Source organism: Tamandua tetradactyla, chromosome 8, assembly GCF_023851605.1.
Source record: "Tamandua tetradactyla isolate mTamTet1 chromosome 8, mTamTet1.pri, whole genome shotgun sequence".
In the NCBI taxonomy this organism is placed as follows: Eukaryota; Metazoa; Chordata; class Mammalia; order Pilosa; family Myrmecophagidae; genus Tamandua; species Tamandua tetradactyla.
Genome location: NC_135334.1, coordinates 53,182,630 through 53,202,542, shown reverse-complemented (window position 1 = coordinate 53,202,542; position 19,913 = coordinate 53,182,630). Strand labels below are relative to the sequence as shown.

General features: G+C 35.9%; 1 protein-coding gene and 1 pseudogene across 2 annotated transcripts in view; one reads left to right on the top strand and one right to left on the bottom strand.

The window, feature by feature from the left end:
* Positions 1-1,735: 1,735 nt before the first annotated feature.
* On the bottom strand, positions 1,736-3,784 carry LOC143645094 (phosphorylase b kinase regulatory subunit beta-like; annotated as a pseudogene).
* Positions 3,785-6,005: 2,221 nt separating this feature from the next.
* The window catches only part of NAALAD2 (N-acetylated alpha-linked acidic dipeptidase 2), a 63,005-nt gene continuing 49,097 nt past the window's right edge, over positions 6,006-19,913 (top strand). The window contains exon 1 of one of the 2 annotated variants that reach the window (XM_077113304.1): positions 6,006-6,842. In XM_077113304.1, coding sequence (XP_076969419.1) covers positions 6,804-6,842 — 39 coding nt within the window. In that variant the 5' untranslated portion in view covers positions 6,006-6,803. The remainder of the gene's footprint in view (positions 6,843-19,913) is intronic. The other variant, XM_077113303.1, reaches the window with a different exon arrangement.

Below are 19,913 nucleotides of genomic sequence, written 5' to 3'. Positions count from 1 at the left end.
AGGTATAAGATCATGTCATCTGCAAATAGTGAAAGTTTTACTTCTTCCTCTCTGATTTGGATGTCTTTTATTTCTTTTTCTTGCCTATTGCTCTAGCTAGAAATTCCATTACAATGTTGGAAAACATCTTTGGACATCTTTGTCTTGTACCTGATCTCAATGGGAAAGCTTTCAGTCTTTCACCATTGAATACAATGTTAGCTATCAGTTTTTCATATATGCCTTTTTATAGAGAAAGTTTCCTATCTTTTGAAGTGTTTTTATCAAGAAAGGATGCTGGATTTTGTACAATGGCTTTTCTGTGTCAATTAAGATTATCAGTGGTTTTTCTTCAATTTATTAATGTGATGTATTCCACTTGATTGATTGTCTTGTGTTAAAGCACCCTTACATACCTGGGATAAAACCCACTTGATGAAGGTATATAATTCTTTTTATGTGCAGTTGGACTCAATTTGAAAGTATTTTTCTGAGGGTTTTTGTATCTGTATTCATGAGAGAGTTTGGTCTGTAATTTTCCTTTCTTGTAGTATCTTTATCTGATTTTGATATCAGGGTGATGTCAGTTTCATAGAATGAGTTAGGTATGTTCCCTCCTCTTCAATTTTCTGGAAGATTTTTAGCAGATTGGTATTTATTCTTCTTGGAATGATTGATATAATTCATTTATGAAGCCATCTAGTCCTGAGCTTCTCATTGTTGGGAGGTTTTGATGACTGTTTCAATCTCTTTACTTGTGATTGTTTTATTGAGATCTTCTATTTCATCTGGAATCAGAGTGGTTTTTTCATGGGTTTTTAGAAAATTGTCCATTTCATCTAAGTTGTCTAATTGTTGGCATACAATTGTTCTTAGTATCCTTTTATGATATTTTTTATTTCTGTGGGGTCAGTAGTAATGAGTACCTCTCATTTCTGATTTTATTTATTTGCATCTTCTATCTTTTTTTCTTTGTCAGTCTAGCTAAGGGCTCATAAATTTTGTTGAACATTTGAAGAACCAACTTTTGAAATTATTGATTCTTAATTTCATTTATTTCTGTTCTAATCTTATTTCTTTCTTTCTCCCTGCTTTAGGATTAGTTTGTTGTTCTAAGTAGTTGTTAATTTGAAAAGCAATTTGTTTTTCTAATTCCCTTTGATATGGAGTTAGATCTTTGATATTACCTCTTTCTTTTTAACATAGGTGTTTAGGACTGTACATTTCTCTCTGAACACTGCCTTTGCTGTATTCCATAAGTTTTGGTATGTTATATACTCATTTTCATTCATCTTGAGATATTTCCTGAAATCTTACTGTTTCTTCTTTGACCCATTAATTGTTTAAGAATGTGTTGTTTAGCCTCCTTAAAAATGTCATTTTCCGATCCTCTGCCTATTGTTGAATTCCAAGCTTCATGCCATTATCATCAGAGAAACTGTTTTGTAAAATTTAAATATTTTAAAATTTATTGAGACCTGTTTTGTTATCTAGCATGTTGTCTATCCTGTGGAATGATTCATGAGTATTTGAGAAAAATGTATATCCTGCTGTCATTGGGTGCATTGTCTATAGATGTCTGTTAGATCTCGTTCATTCATCAAATTATTCCATTTTTCTATTTACTTATTGGTCTTTGTCTAAATGGTCTATCTATTGATCTGAGTGATGTATTGAAGTCTCCAACTATTGTTGTGCATATGTCTATTTCTCCCTTCAGTTTTACTAATGTCTGCCTCGTGTATGTTGTGATACTCTAGTTAGGTACATATATATGTATGATATTTCTTCTTCTACTATGCCTCCAGATATTAGCAGTATTGAATTGACTACCTCTTAGGTCGTCTTCCTAGATGAAGACTAGGAAAAGTGGAGGTCCATGTATTTTTTGCTTAATGAACTGCAGAGCATTCTTTATATCATCTTTCAGCAATAAAACATCTTGAGACATATAGATATCACTTGGGTCAAAATGGTGGGATAACAAACCACAGTCTTTCCTAAAATGTGATAAATCTTTGAGGTACTGAGGCAGTAAATGGACCTATCTGGTCTTTCAGATAGCCTAACTTTCCATTGATACCCAAATGGAAATAAGCTTTCATGAGCTCCTGCTGAGGGCATATCTGAATAGGTTCTATCTATTGAGGGGTTTGAGTTTGAATACCATATGTGTTGGGAAAACTTGAAGTGTTGGCTTTCTGCTACACCTGCTACATGAACTACCCAATCATTTTCTAGTGGACTCTGATTGGAAAACCTCATGCTAACATTACATTGACTTTATAGCAGGATATACAATGCTGGACAGAATCAATGTCATTAGAACTGTTTAATTCATTGGCCAGGAGTTTTGCAATGATATAAACAGTTTGTCCAGAAAGAAATCATTTTCTATCATGGCCACAATTACTAGGAAATCACTTTTGTCTACCAGGATTTCTTTTTTTCATAGTCTACAAAGTCAGGGGGCACATAGTAATACTTTGGTATGACAGGATATCTTCTGTGGTCTGATGAAATATTGGAGTCAGAGCATCCTGATTTTCCTTTACTTGCTTGGGATTACCTCTAAAAAAACTCCATCAATCATTATGTAAGGGTAAAATATGGGAAATTCAATTTCAATACTATCAAATAACTTAATTTCAGCTGGTTTGTAGTAGTGTCTATTGGGATCTCCCAACGATGTTCTAGATCCCTCTCTTAAGAAATGCTTAAACCCATATTTTCCTTTTAATTTTCTAAGCTCTTTATCAAGTGTCTGACTAAACAAAGCAACATTATCTAGGGCAAATGCAGGATAACTGATGCAGAGGAGCAGGGTAGCATCTATGTTGTGAGATCCTGATTCTCTAGGTAACAGCGAACACAGTGTTTGCCTCTTGCAATTGTGAGCATCAAGATCCACAGATATAACTGACCAAGAACAGCAGTTGATTGCCAAAGAGGTTGATTCCATTAATTGCTTCTAAAGCTGCTTTTGCTAAGCCAATTGAACTTGAAGATAGTTCCATGCTACCATTGTTATATTTGCTTCCTTATTCCCAGACATCAAAGTCAGGCACATATTAAACTCTTTCTATACAAAATACAAGGTTTTGAATGAAGGAGACTTCATCAGTGTGGTAAATAATCTGAAGTCTTGAGGAAATCAATTCTACAAGTTAAAGAGATAGAGTGATACTACATTTATCTGAAAGATGACCATATTCCTCATGAAGACTTTGTCTCCTTTATGCACATTAAATATAGAGTGAAGATATATTGTTGGGTATAGATCCTGCTTAAGCTGCTGAACCTTATCAGCCTGATGCATATAGTGGTAGAGAATTCCTTTCTTACATTTTACAGCCAAGTGCTCCAGCTCAGGGATCATTCCCTTATCATCATCAGTGCACCTGTATGCAAGAGCCAATGCCCATGCCCCAGCAGCCCAGTACAGGCTGTCCTGGATCTTGGCTTTCTGATCATCACAGCATGTTTTAGTGGGAAAGAGACCTCTGGTTGGACTTTGATACAGTCAAAGTATCAAATGTTGACTTGACAGTTCTATAATAATGATCCGATTTATCCCAGAATTCCATTATCAGGTCTTGGAAGATCAATGATATTAAGAGGTTCATAAACTAAGTCAGACCTAAGTAAGCAGGTAGAGTGTAGACAACTGTATCAGGTGAGCTGGTCATTTAAAATTGTTGACTCTAATCATAGCATTCCAGACTAAACTGAGCGCTTTGGTCCGGACTCTTCTCTCTGTGACCTTCCGGCTCACTTCGGCCAAGAATCCCACCACCCCAGCCATAACATTGGTCAGTCATGTTCTTTTAAGTAAAAAGAAATTGTATGGAATGTTCCAACAACATTTTTTATTAAAAGAGATTTATTGAAATTTTTAAAAATTGCATTAAATTTTGTTGTAGATGAATGATTTGTGTGTGTTTCAGGATTTAGAATAGGCTATATGGTCAAAGAATATTCTTTGAACCAGGCATTTTTGTATCTTCTTGGACCATACCATGATTCTCTTATTATCCATCTCTTCATCTTTTTCACCTTCTTTCCATGAATAAATCAGAGCTTGCAATAACTTCATCATTGGATCATGCTAAAACCCCTGTCACTTGCTCATTAATAGCTTTGCATGTCTAAATAAATCTCAGAAAGAGAAGGTATTATGAATGAAAGGTAAGGTAGTAGTGAGAAGAGCTGACAAATGCGTGGCAATCAGTTTTCAGGGTGAGCTGAAAATTAAAGAACAGAGAATAAACACTGGATCCCAAATACTGTTAACATAGCTTATGGAATTATGGGGTTGATTTGATCATGGATAGGGATTATATTGCTATTGTGATGAATTAGACTGTCCTTTATCAGTACCAATATGAGTAAGCAATTAATTAAAGAATCTCAGCTCACTGAATATGAACATGAAATGATTTTAGTTTTTCCAGTAACTACCTCCAACCATAGAATTGTTTAACACTACTTAACACTGTGAAAGAGGGCCAGGGGCTTCCTTAGCCATTTGCCATGTAACACTGCCTCCCTCCATCTGTGGACATACAGAGTGGTTGAATATCACTAGGAGAGTTTAGTACAGAAAGTCCTCCCTCTTAGTTAGTCTGGTTCTATGTTTTGCTGGTGATCTCTGCTGATAGGGTGGTCTACTGACCTTATGTATTTGATTTGCATGTGCTTTCTGGGGGTGGTCTTCCCTTGAAGGGAGGTAAGATTCGAGAGCTAGATCATGTGGGCTTTAGTCTGAATTTTATTGTAAGTTTTAATGGTAAGGTTTTAAATAATAATGTGATCTGATTGTTATGCTAGAAATAACATTATTTAGTCACAGATGGACTGTATGGGAGCAAGAGTGAGCCAGGGAAACTAGTTAGGAGTCCCTTGCAAAGGTTTAGGAAGAGAGATAAAAATGGGTGAGATTAGTAGAAAGCTAGTGGAAAGCTTGAAGATGACAAGCAGCTAGATCAAGATATACTTTTTATTACAGAGCCAATAGAATTTACTAATGCACTGGCTATGAGGCTGAAGGTAAATGAGGAGTGAAAGGTCAGAGAATGGGATGCACAAAAAATCTACAATGCAGCCATTAAAGTCAGTGGAAAAGGTTGGATTACATGTGGTACTCAGTTTAGGACAATGACAAGAAAATGAAGCAAATGATAAGATACTCAGATGGCAGCAACTCTGAAAGAGAATACAGTGGAATCATGGAATCAGAGTAAAGATCTGCCCATCCTTTCTAACCTCATGAGTAAAAGGAGAAGAAATATGCTTTTAACCAGTTTTCAGGAAAGCAGAGTCATCAAGGGAAAATAGGTGTTCAGTAAGATGGAGTAGAGAAAGGCTTGTTAGAGGAAAGATGGAGAATCCTGGAGCAATAATTCATAATCAATTGATAATGAAGAAACAAAACAAAAGGACTGCGGACCTAAGAGTGAGAGGCTAGAAGATGAGTGTTTGGGAAGAAAAAGTCCTAAAAGGCCCTTGATTCTGGCACTTTAGGCAAAAGCTGTCATCAGCAACAAATTGAAGAAATGTGTTAAAGATAAGAAATGCTGAACAGGAAAATCTGAGTTAAAGGCCAAGTTAAATAACTTACCAGTGCCAAGGTTCCAACTAGAATGTTAATAGGTAAATTCAGAGTTGATCGGAGATCATTGGAGAGTGTCCTCTCTCTGCTGTACACTTAGTGAGTTTTTTCTAATTTCTACATTTATTGTTGAGTAGAGTAATTGTGACATCAGAAGGAAATTATCCAATCATGGTTTTCTGCTCTTCTTTTAAAATTTCTTCCCACTTAATTTTATTAGTCATTTACTCTTTTATAACTATCTATACTTGGTCTTCTCACCTACAGTATAGTTTCTGTTTTATTGTTTAATATACCCATACTTGAAACCCTATTTTAAATTTGAAATTATTGTCTGGCAGTTTTAGAAAAATAATTTTGGAAATATTCAAATGGAATGTGTTTCCTGTCAAGAATCACACCAACATAACAGCAACCATTCACTTTGTTGGCAAGTGAATATTGCTGTTTGGGTGACCATATCATTTGTATATTGTAATTTCTCTAGCAGTGCTATCTTGTGACATCAATGATGGCATAATGTCCATATCCATATAGTGAGCATCTAGGTGATACCTCTCATCTGAAGGATGAGACAACACCTCCAAACAAAACATGAAATTTGTTATACAGGCAGCTTATGAGGCTGTAGGTTTGACAAACATCTGACCATTTTATCATCAGGCTAAACGTTCTTGCTCCATTAAATCTTAATTATTGGAATGCTTATTGAAGAGCTTACATTTATTGTTTTATACATCACACTTTGTTTTCAAATCATGCCATGAGCCATTGATGGGACTTTTGAACTTAGGAGTTTCAAGTTTGCTTCTCCTAGAATCTGAGAAGAGAAAAAAATGTTGATATAAGAACAAGTTAACTTGATGAATGGAGAGGATGGTGAGTTTTCTCTTCTTAGAGGCCCACAGAATAACAGGATGATCAAATGTGCCAAGGAGTTTTACTGTGAGGCTGATTCTTCCAATTTTTAGCTTTGAAGGAAAGTTTGAAAGGAGTTGTGCATAAGTCAATGTTTTTTTGTTATGTATGCTTTGCAAGGTGCAAAGATCTGCCAAGATGCTAACAGTTTAAAGTATTTGAGATAACAGGCTTCTGTTGCAAGCTTAAGATGGAATTCTGAATGATTGCAGCATCTATATTAACAAAAAGCTGAGAACTTGTTGAAACAGCTAACTGGACTTATTACGATGAACTATCAAGATACAGATTGCAGATGTCATCAGTTGAGGCAGCGACAACATTCACATTTGAGGTAATACCCCTCCTTCTTGGTACACTTGACATTTAATAACTTGTTTATTATCTGTCTTCCCATTTATAGCCAGCTTCATAAAGGCCAGGACCATGTAATTATAATTTTTCTCAATGCCTGGCATTGAGAAAGAAGGCATCCCAATGCCTTCTTGCCTCCAAGGTTTCTCGTGAGGATTTGAAACTTAATCTTATTGAGGCTCTTTTGCATGTGACACATTGCTTTTCTTTCGCAACTTTCAGAATTACTTTGGGCTATTCTATAATATACAAGAAAGTAAGAAAGTATCTATAAAATGGTTCAATAATTATAGGCACTTGTTAATTATGTAACTCTTATTGAACTATACATTAACATATCAAAATGTCCAAGTTTCAACAAAAGAGTATACATACAAAGAAATAACTGAAAAAACATACAAACAAATAGCTGAAAATGTACCATATTTAATGGAATATATAAATAAACATATCCAAATATGAGAGTCTATAGGCATGCTATAGACTCTCAAGAAATGTTGATTGAATGAATTATCTAATTTTGACTTGGGAGGAGGAATCAAACTAGGAATCTGTTCTAAATAATGTACAAATTTCCTCTATTAGTCAAAATTCAATTATCTTCCAAACTGGGAAATAATATAATAAAATAAATCATTTTAATGATTAGTTTCTATCTTCTCCTTCTCCAATTAAGCTTTTTTCTAGAGATAACTTTTATCTCCCTTTTGAAAGAGACAGTAAACAATGAAAAATGGTCCCAGAGCAAATACAGGAAGTTAAGAATCTAGAAATTAATCAATTTTGTTTTTGTATTTTAGAGTCTAGAAATTAATTTTTAAAAGTTTTGGATATTCTAGGGAAAGATCTTTTTAATAGTTTACCTTAACAAAGCATAATTACTTCATTGGCTATTGTACTTGATGCTTATGTATGTTTGAGGGGGATTTTTTTTTTATAAAAATGATATCTTTTGAAAAACTTAAAGGTATTCATTTCTAATATAGAAATACCTTCCTTCCTTCTTTCTTTCCTTCCTTTCTTCCTTTTTTCCTTCCTGTTCTTTCCTGCCATTCAAGGAAAGCTCTGTCATAACACTAGCTGGACACAAGTTGTTCTAGTTTGCCAGCTGCTGGAATGCAATATACCAAAAATGGAATGGCTTTTTAAAGGGGAATTTAATAAGTTGCTAGTTTAAATTTCTAAGGCCAAGAAAATGTCCCAATTAAAGCAAGTCTATAGAAATGTCCAATCAAAGGCATCCACCCAGGGAAAGATACCTTGGTTCAAGAAGGCCGATGAAGTTCAGGGTTTCTCTCTCAAGTGAGAAGGCACATTGTGAACACAGTCAGGGCTTCTCTCTCAGCTGGAAGGGCACATGGCGAACACAGCGTCATCTGCTAGCTTTCTCTCCTGGCTTCCGGTTTCATGAAGCTCCCTGAGAGGCATTTTCCTTCTTCCTCTCCAAAGGTCGCTGGCTCATGGACTCTCTGCTTTGTGGTGCTGCAGCATTCTCTACTCTCTCCGAATTTCCTTCATTCTCCAAAAGGTGTCCTCTTTTATAAGATTTCAGAAACTAATCAAGACCCACCCAAATAGGTGGAGACACATTTCCCCCAATCCAGCTTAATAACAACTCTTGATTGGGTTACATCTCCAGGGAGATGATCTAATTACAGATTCAAACATACAGTATTGAATAGGGATTATTCTGCCTTTATGAAATGGGATTTTGATTAAACATGGCTTTTCTAGGGGACATCCATCCTTTTACACCAGCACATGAGCATAAGGAGCACACACCTTAAAGTCTAAATTCCAGAGATTATAATACTGACCACAGTGTGGGTAACTTGCCCCACAAACACAATGAACGGTCCTATGACATGAAAGTTTCAAAGGGAGAAAGAGCTTTATTGCAAAACACAAAACAAGAACAAGAGGCTTATGGACCTCAGATCTGTCTCTCTGAAAAGTGGTAATTCTGAGAATTATGTATGTTCAAGGACAGGCAGGTTTAGAACAATGAGTATAGTGGCCCAAGATGACAAAGTTAGAGCTTCTTTAATTATTGAGCATGCACAGAGTGATTACTTGCTTAGTCATAGAATGTATGTAAGAAAATGAGGGCCTTAATATAGCGATGGGTGTGAGTTTTAATATTAATGAGGTATTGGTCACATATAGGTTAAGGTTTAAGCAACTGTACATGTCAGGTGGGCCAATTCTAATTAGAACTAACTTTGTCTAATAAAATAGCCTAGGAATTGGGACGGATTAGATATGAACTACTCAAATTCCTTCATTAGTAAACATTAAGGGGAAGGCTATTGATCACAAAACTTGAAAGTTATAAAACAAGGTAAGGGGTCCAAGTGGAGCCGGTCACAAATAATTGTGAGCTTTCCACAGAGTAAAGATTATATAGTTGCACTATCAAAGATTAAGGCATCTGGGTTACAGTTCAGTGGATTTCAGTTGTTTCAGGTATTTACTTTGGGCTATTCTATACTATACTAGAAAGTAAGAAAGTATCTATAAAATGATTCAATAATTATAGGCACTTGTTAATTATGTAACTCTTATTGAACTATACATTAACATATCAAAATGTCCAAGTTTCAACAAAAGAGTATACATACAAAGAAATAACTGAAAAAACATACAAACAAATAGCTGAAAATGTACCATATTTAATGGAATATATAAATAAACATATCCAAAATGCTTAATGAACTCCAGATAGGATATACTCAAACAGGCCCTTCCTGCAGCATATTAAAATCCAAGTGTCAAACACCAAAGACAGAGAATTCTGAAAGTTGCAAAAGAAAAGCAATGTGTCACATGCAAAAGAGCCTCAATAAGATTAAGTTTCAAATCCTCACGAGAAACCTTGGAGGCAAGAAGGCATTGGGATGACATATTTAAAGTATTGAAAGCAAGACATTGCCAACCAAGAATTCTATATCCATCAGAACTGTCCTTAAAACATAAGGAAAAGATGTCATCAGCATGGTGATATAAGACAACTTCTGAAAAAACTCTCGCCATGGATTCAGCAAAAAAAGCACAAATCTCACTTGCTTAAAACTCAAGGAAGGTAAAGATGGGAGAAAGAGCCAACAAATGCTGAATTGAAGAAAGAGAAAAATATCAGGTAGGAAACTTCCATCTCAGACTGGACGGTCTTCTTCCCTCCCCTAATCAATCCCACACAGCTCAGTAAATTCCCAGGGGCAGTGACCAGGATCCCTCCTTCCTCCCACTGGGGACACAGACTATAAAATCTCTCACAGTAGAGAGACAGACCCGCATGTATATTCAGACACAGAGACCAAAGTCTATACCAGGGCAAACACATGCTGCTGTGGACTGTGGAAATCAAGAGGGCACTGAGGCGGAGCTTCTGAAATGGAGGATTAGGAAGAGAATGGCAGAACCTACTTTTTTCCCAACGCAGCAAGTAGCCAGGCAGAAGCAGTCCAAATCAACTGTTTGGGGTCCCGTGGGACAGGGGAGGACATTTCAAGGCCTGGGCTAGTGAGGGATGAAGACTGTGAGACAATATAGACAGAGACTGTATTTCCAACTTTGGGTCCTGGTGCCCATTCCCCACCCTTGAGGGAAATGGCAGCAGATGGCCAGATCCTTGCCTGAGGGAAGGTTGTAGACTGAGGCAGTTATGGACATCCTCTGTTCCAAATAGAGGAGAACATAGCCCCACACTGAACCAGATTTTGGCCAGTGAAGTGAGGGCACATGAGCCTTGCAGTTTCAGCCCTGCTCAGTAGGATGCTGCTGGGCTCTAGGAGGCAAACAGCTTTTGAGGACAAATAAGTAACTGAAGATTGCCATTTGTTGGGCAGACCAGAAAGTGCAAGGAAAAACTGCAGGGCTTCAGAGACTCTTCAGACTCTATCCCAGGCACATTGGAGCTGGTCTAGACCCCATGCATGGGTACCAGGCCCTGTTTTAGCTAGGAAATACTGATGACCCAATTGTCAAAGTAGTGCCCTAATACAAACCAGGCAACAACTAAACCCTAGGCAAGACAGAGAAACAAACCTTCAGGATAGACCCATCAAGATAATCAGATGGTCAGATATCAGCAAAAATAGCAAAGCATACTAAAATGCAAGAAGAAATGGCCCAGTCAAAGGAATAAATGAAAAAGTCAGAGGACATATAGAATCTGAAACAATTAAAGATGTTTGAAAAAAATCTCTTGAATCAATTCAAAGAAATGAAGGAAAATAAAGAGATCAAAGATATTAAGAAGACACTAGAAGAGCGTAAAGAAGAATTTGAAAGGCTACATAGAAAAAAACAGACATTATGGAAATAAAAGACACTGTAGAAGAAATTAAAAATATACTAGAGACACATAACAGCAGATTTGAAAAGGCAGAAGAACGAGCAAGCTAGAAGACAGAACACCTGCATTTGAAAAAACAAAATAAATGGAGGAAAAGGAAAAGGAAAAATTTGAGCGCTGTCTCAGATAAATTACTGACAGCACAAAGCACACAAACATACACATGATGGGTGTTCCCAGAAGGAGAAGAGAAGGGGAAAATGCCAGTAAGTGTATTTAAAGAAATAATGGTTTAAAATTCTCCAACCCTTATAAAAGACATAAATGTGAAAATCCAAGAAGACCAACATCCTCCACACAGAATAAATACAAATAGACCCACTGCACTCACTCATCAACTGTCAAATGTCAAAGAGAAGGAGAAAAATTTGAAAGCACAAAGAGATAAGTGATTCACCACATACAAGGGAAGCCAAATAAAACTAAGTGTGGATTTCTCATCAGACATCATGGAGGCAAGAAAGTAGTAGTTTCAGATGTTGACACTGAAAGAGAAAAATTTCCAACCAAGCCTTCTTGATCCAGTAAAGGTGTCTTTCAAAAGTGAGACACGGGGGTGTGACGGTAGTTCAGTGGTAGAATCCTCGCCCACCATGCGAGAGACCTGGGTTTGATTCCCAGCCCATGCCATGCACTTCCCAAAACAAAACAAAGAAACCAACACGAACAAACAAACAAAAATTCAATAAACGGTGCTGCAATAACAGATACTCACATAGAAAAAGGATGAAATGTGATCCTGCTGTACAGTATACAAAAAAGAAAAGAAAAGAAAAAAGTGAAACAGATAAACAGAACCTGAGAGAGTTTGTTAATAAGATAACAGTCCTACGAGAACTACTAAAGAGAATTCTGTTGGCTGAAAAGAAAAGATAGGAGAGACAGAGGTCTGGAGAAGTGTACAAATTTGAAGACTATTAGTAAGGATAACTAAAAGGATAAAAAGGGAGAAAAGAAAATAGATCTTAAAAATAAAAACCGGAGGATAAAATGGTTGAAGTACTGCTTTTATAATAATAACTTTGAATGTTAATAGATTAAATTCCCCAATCAAAAGACAAGATTGGCAGAATAGATTAAAAAATATGATCCTTCTCTATGCTGTTTAGAAGAGTCTGATTTTAGATCCAAAGATACAAATAGGTTGAAAGTCAAATGATAAAAATGGTATTCCATGCAAGAAGTAACAAAAATAAGTTGGGGTAGCTATACTAATATAATACAAAATAGACTTTAATCTCAAAAATGTTATGAGATAATGAAGGACACTACCGACTAATAAAAGTAGTAATTCACCAAGAAGAAAATACAATCATAAATATTTATACTCCTAATCAAGGTGCCCCAAGGTGCATGAGGTAAACATTGGCAAAACTGAAGGGAGAAATAGGTGACTCTACCATAATACTGGGAGACTCCAACACACCCCTCTCTTGAATAGATAGAGCATCTAAACAGAGGATCACTAAAGAAAGAGAACCTAAGTAATATAAATGAACTAGACCTAGCAGACATATTTAGAAAGTTATACTCCCAAACAACAGGATATATATTTTTCTCAAGTGCTCATAGAACATTCTCGAGGATAGACCATATGCTTGGGCACAAAACAGGTCTTAATAAATTTTAAAAGATTGAATTATACAAAGCACTTTCTCTGATCATAAAGGAATGAAGCTGGAAATCAACAGCAGAGAACCAAAAAGAAAAAAACCCCACAAATATATGAAGGTTAAAATACATGCCCCTAAGGAATCAGCAGGTCAAAGAAGAAATTGCAATAGAAATCAATAAATGTTTTGAGATGAATGAAAACAAGAACATTAAACCTGTGGGATCCAGTGAAGGCAGAGCTGAGAGGGGAATTTATAGCCCTAAACACCTACATCAAAAAAGAAGAAAAAGCTAAAATAAATGACCTCATTGAACAATTGGAGAAACTGTTGTAACAATAAACTAATCATAAGGCAAGCAAAAGGAAAAAAACTAACAAAGATTAGAGCAGAAATTAATGGAATGGAAAATAAAAAAAACAATAGAATTGATGAAACCAAAAGTTGGGTCTTTGAGAAGATCAATAAAATTGACAAACCCTTAGCTAGACTGACAAAGATAAAAAGAAACTGCAAATAAATACGATCAGAAATGATAGGGGTGACATTTCCATGGACCCTGAAGAAATAAAAGCAATCATAAGGTATTACTATGTACAACTGCATTCCAACAAACAAGACAACTTAGATGAAATGGACAACTTCCTAGAAACACATGACCTACCTACATTGGCTCTAAAAAAATAGAAAACCTCAACAAACCAATCAGAAGTAAAAAGATTAAAATGATTATCAATGGCCTACCAACTGAGAAAAGCCCGGGACTGGATGGCTTCACACGTGAATTTTACTAAGCATTCCAAAAAGAATTAATGCCATTCCTACTCAAATTCCTCCAAAAAATTGAAGAGGAGAAAACTATCTAACCCATTCTATGAAGCCAACATCACTTTAATGCCAAAGCCAGATAAAGAAACTACAAGCAAAGAAAACTTCAGACTCATCTTTCTAATGAATGCAGATGTAAAAATCCTCAACAAAAATACTTACAGATTAGATCCAACAACATATTAAAAGAATTATACACCATGACCATGTGAGTTTTATTCCAGATATGCAAGGGTGATTCAAAACAAGAAAATCAGTTAATGTAATATACCACATTAACAAACCAAAGGTTTAAAACCACATGATTATCTCAAATGATGAAAAAAGGGTATTTGACAAAATTCATCATCCTTTCATGATAAAAATACTTCAAAAGGCAGAAGTCAAAGGAAACTTCCTCAACATGATAAAGGGAATGTGTAAAAAACCCATAGCTAACATCGTCCTCAGTGGCGAGAGAGTGAAATCTTTCCCTCTAAGTTGGTAACAAGACAAGGATGCCCACTGTCAACACTGTTACTCAACATTGTGCTAGAAGTTCTATCCAGACCAAATAGGAAACAAAAAGAAATAAAAGCCATCCAAATCAGTTGTTGGGTTCCAACAACTTTCCCTGGGGTGATTCCTTTCTGCATCCCCAAAGGCCTGAGCTGAGCCGCAAGTGTTGAGATGAGGTATGCTGAGCTGCTTGGGCTGTGCTACGTTGAGCTCTCTCATTTAAGCTTCCAGCCAATTAAATCAAACATCATTCATTGTAGCAGGCACGCCTCCTAGCCAACTGCAGGTGTAATCAGGAACAGATGAGGTTCACATGCCATTGGCTCATGTCCACAGCAATAAAACTAGGCACCTTCACCTAGCCAAGTTGATACATTAATCTAACTACCATAACTAGTAATAGCTATCTGAGTAGGCAATCAAGAAAATTTCATTTACAATAGGATCTAAAAGGATCAAATATCTAAGAATAAACTTACTTAAGGATGTAAATGACTTACAAGCAGAAACTAGAGAACATTGCTAAAATAAACCAAACAAGACCTAAGTAAGTGGAAAGACTTCTGTGTTCATCAATTGGAAGACTAAATGTTGTTAAGATGTCAATTCTACCCAAACTAATTTACAGATTCAAAGCAATACTAGTGAAAATTCCAACAGACTCCTTTGTAAAAATGGAAAAGCTAATTATCAATTTTATTTGGAAAGCTAAGGGGCCTCGAATCTCAAATAGCAAAACAAAATCTTGAAAAAGAAGAATGAAGTGGGAGGCATTAAGCTCCCTGACTTTAAAGTATATTACAAAGCCACAGTGGTCAAAATGGCATTGTACTGACCTAAACATAGAAATATCAATCAATGGAATTGAATTAAGAGTTCAGAAATAAACCTTCAGGTCTATGGTCAGTTGATTTTTGACAAGGTTCCAAAATCTACTCAACCAGGACAGAACAGTCTCTTCAATAAATGATGTTGGGTGAACTGAATATCCATAAACAAAAGAATGAAAGAGAACCCCCATCTCATGCCCTATACAAAAATTAACTCAAAATGGATCAAAGACCTAAACATAAGAATCAGTACCATAAAATTCCTAGAAGAACACCTAGGGAAACCTCTTCAAGATCTAGTGATAGGTGGTAATTTCTTAGACTTTACCTGTGACGCACAGGCAAGAGAAAAAAGACAAATGAGAACTCCTCAAAATTGAATACTCAGTGCTTCAAAGGACTTTGTTAAGAGTATAAGAAGGTAATCAACTTGTTCTAGTTTGCTAGCTGCCAGAATGCAATATACAGAAACAGAATGGCTTTTAAAAAGGGGAATTTAATCAGATGCTAGTTTACAGTTCCAAGGCTGAGAAAATGTCCCAGTTAAAACAAGTCTATAGAAATGTCTAATCTAGGCATCCAGGGAAAGATACCTTGGTTCAAGAAGGCCAGCAAATTTCAGGATTTCTCTCTCAAGTGAGAAGGCATCTGGCGAACACAGTCACAGTTTCTCTCTCTCATCTGGAAGGGCACATGGTGAACACGGTGTCATCTGCTAGCGTCTTCTCCTGGCTTCCTATTTCATAAAGCTCCTCAGGAGGCATTTTCCTTCTTCATCTCCAAAGGTTGCTGGCTCATGGATTCTCCACTTCGTAGTGCTGCAGCATTCTCTGCTCTTTCTGAATCTCTCTCTTTCTCCAAAATATTTCCTCTTTTATAGGACTTCAGAAACTAAACAAGACCCACCTGGATGGGTGGAGACATGTCGTCACCTAATCCAGTTTAACAACCACTCTTTATTAAATCACATCTCCAGGGAGATGATCTAATTACAGATTCAAACAGTATTGAATAGGGATTACTCTGCTTTTACAAAATGAGATTTTAATTAAAACGTGGCTTTTCTATGGGACATACATCCTTTCAAACCAGCACAGAACTCAATGGGAGAAAATATTTGGAACCACATATCTGATTAGGTCTGATATCTAGAATATATAAGGAAATCCTACAGCTCAACAATAAAAAGACAAACAACCTAATTAAAAAATGGGGAAAAGACATGAATAGACAGTTTACCAAAGAGGTAATACAGATGGCTAAAAAGCACATGAAAAGATGCTCAGCTTCACTAGCTAGAAGGGAAATGCAAATCAAAACCACAATGAGATATCATCTTACGTCCACTAGAATGTCTGCTATTAAACAAACAGGACACTACAAATGTTGGAGATGTGGAGAAATTGCAACACTTATTCACTACTGGTGGGAATATAAAACTGTACAGCTGCTGTGGAACATGTTTGGCAGCTCTTCAGCAAGCTAAGTATAGAGTTGCCTTATGACCCAGCATATTCAGGATACAAGCAGAGATCTGAAAGCAGGGATGCAAGTAGACATTTGCATACCAATGTTCATTGAAGTATTATTCACAATAGCCAAAAGATGGAAACAATTCAAGTGCCCATCAACAGATGAATGATTAAACAAAATGTGGTATATACATATGACGAGATATTCAGCAGTAAGAAGGAATGAAGTCCTAAAGCACGCGACAGAGTGGATGAATCTTGAGGGCATTATGTTAACTGAAATAATTCAGATACAAAAGAACAAATATTTTATGATCCCACTGATACGGACTAATTATGATAAATATTAGCTATAGAATATAGGTTACCAGGATATAAGATGAGGCTAAAGCATTGGGAGTGGTTGATTGATATGTGCAGAATGTTTAACTAGGTTGAACTTAAACATTTGGGAATGGATAGAGGTGCTGGTAGCATGTTATTGTAAGAATGATTAACAGTGCTGTATTGTGTGTGAATGTGGTGGAAAAGGGAAGTTTAGAGTCATGTATGTCACCAGAAGGAAAGTTGGAGGTTAAAATGTGGGAATGTATAACACAGTGAATCTTGTGGTGGACAATGTCTATGATTAAGTGTACAAATATTAAAAAGTTCTTTCATGAAGTAGAACAAATGTATGACAATATTATAAGGAGTTAATAATAGAAAGTTATGTGAGGAAAATATACCTATTGCGAACTAGGGACTACAGTTAACAGTAATATTTTAATATTCTTTCATCAACATTAACAACGTTTCATACCAACACTATGGGTCAATAATAGAGGGGATAATTGGCATGGAAGGATTTGGATTTTTTTTTTTTATTTCTTTTCTGGAGTAATGAAAATGTCCTAAAATTAATCATGGGGCTATATGCCAACCATGTAATGATACTGCGAGCCATTGATTGTATACTTCTAATAGTTTGTATGGTGTGTGAATATATTTCAATAAAATTCTATTAAAGAACACAGGGTACCACTATATACTCATTAAAATGACTATTAGAAAGATACACAAAAATAACAGGGTGGTATAAGTGGTATGGGAATTTTTTTTTTTAAGAAATAGGAATGTTCTCAGATTGTGGTGGTAAATGCATAATCACATCCTAGTGTGATTATACCAAGAGCCACTGATTGTACACTTAGGACGGTTTGTATGGTGTGTGAATAAACTGTTTGAATTTAAAAAAAAACCAAAGACAACAATAAAAAATAAAATTAGGTGGTGCAAGGGTAGCTCAGTGGTAGAAATCTTGCCTGTGATGCGGGAGACCTGGGTACGATTCCCGGAACCTGCACATACCAATAAATCAATCAATCAATAAATATTCTTTTAAAAATAAAGGAAAGATTAAGACATTCCCAGATAAACAAATACTGAGGGAGTTCATCACTGCTAGCCTAGATTACAGGAGATGCATAAGAGAGTTCTTCAGGTCGAAAGGAAAGGGCAGTAAGAAACAGAGCAAAGACAGGAAGTGAAAAAAGAGCTCAGTTTAGGGTGACATGAGTTAATATAAATGCCAGTACTATTGTATTTTTGGTTTGTAACTCCACTTTTTACTTCCTACAGTTTCCAAAAGGTAAATAATAAAATGCAATGATAATTCAGTGGCTTTGGATTCAAGATGTATAAACATGTAATTTTTGACAAGAAATACATAAAGATGCAGGTCAGAGGGTTATAGGAATACAGCTTGTGCATATGATTAAAGTTAAGTTGGTACTGAAGCAAACAAGACTGTTAGAGATTTAGGATGTTAAATTTGAGCCTCGTGATAACTACAAAGAGAATATAAAAGCTCATAAAGATGGAAATTGGAACATAGGTTGTCAAGGGTGGGGGTAGGCTGAATGGGGAGTTAATTCATAATGGGTATAGGATTTTGGTTTGGGGGTGTGGGAAAGTTTTAGTAATAGAAGGTAGTAAGGGTACCTCAATATTGTGAAAGTGAATAATCCTATTTGAACAACATGCTTCGGTGTGGTTGAGATGGGAACGTTCATATTGTATGTCGTTGCCACAATTAAAAGACAATAAAGGCAAAAAGAAAGAGCAACTAAAGAGATAAGGACAGTTAAATGTAATATATAATCCTAGTTGGGATTTATCTAATAAGGGAAGGCAAAATGTCCCAATAATGTTATTGGAAATGTTATGGAATATTGACTGTAACCCTTTATATCAATGTTAAATTTCCTGAACTTTATAACTGTACTTAAGGTGGAATATGAAAGTAAATATCCTTTTCTTTAGGAAAAATATGTGGCAGTTACAGGTGTTCAAGCAGCATGTGTATACAACCTATACTCAAGTGTTCAAAACTGCATAGACAGATGATAGAATGATAGAGTGATATGGCAAATGTGGCAAAATATTCCTCTTTTACTTTCTGAGATAATAGTCAATGGGAAATATCTGAAATCAGAGATATCTCTGACTGTAAATTTAGCTGCCTTGATCTCTGATAATGATTGTATATTATCTTGTGTCCTTGTGATTGTAAACACCTTGTGACTGACTCTCACTTGTACCCATTTTATCTGGTTTTTCAACTTCAGAGTCTTTTAATCACTAAAGACAGCCCCTAATGTTTATTAATGAATTCCATGAATCAGTCTAGAAGTAACCCATCCCAATTCCAAAGCTATCTTGATCAAGGAGGCTGGATCTAACTAAAATGGGCCCATCCGACATGCTCAGTAGCTTAGACTTTAACCTGTAAGTCACTTAAACCTCATTATAATATTAAAAATCACACCCATCATCATATTAAGGCTGCCATTTTCTTACATACATTCTGTGACTAAGCATGTAATCAATTTGCACATGTTCAATAATTAGATAATATCTGATTACATCATCTGGGGCCATTGTGCTCATTATCCTAAAACCTGCCCATCTTTTGATACTATAAAACTATAAGAATTACTGCAGTTTGGAGAGACAGACTTTTAGGCCCACAGACCATGTGATTTCCTGCTTTGTGCCTAGCAATAAACTCTTTTCTCTCTTTGAAACCCTGATGTCATGGATTGTACATCAGACAAAGAACCCACTGTTTTTGTCCAGTATCAGAGGTATGTTGAAGTTCTCTATGTGGAGTTTGTATTATTTTTGTAACTGTCCTGTAACTTTGAAAAGATTTCAAAATAAAAAGTAAAAAGAAAAAAAAAATTAACTCTTTCTGGCAACTTTATTAGGAACAAAAGAAAATACCTTAACCAAGATCATCAGGGCTCCAGAAAATTCAGCTATGGAGGTATAACTCTAGAAGTACCATTACCTTCAGTGGGTACCTTTGCTTTGGATGCAAAACTGCTTTTGGCTAGAAATGAGGAACCAGTCATGAAGGGCTAAATTTTAGGGTGAGATGAAAGGATGAAAGGCTGCTATTTATAAGGC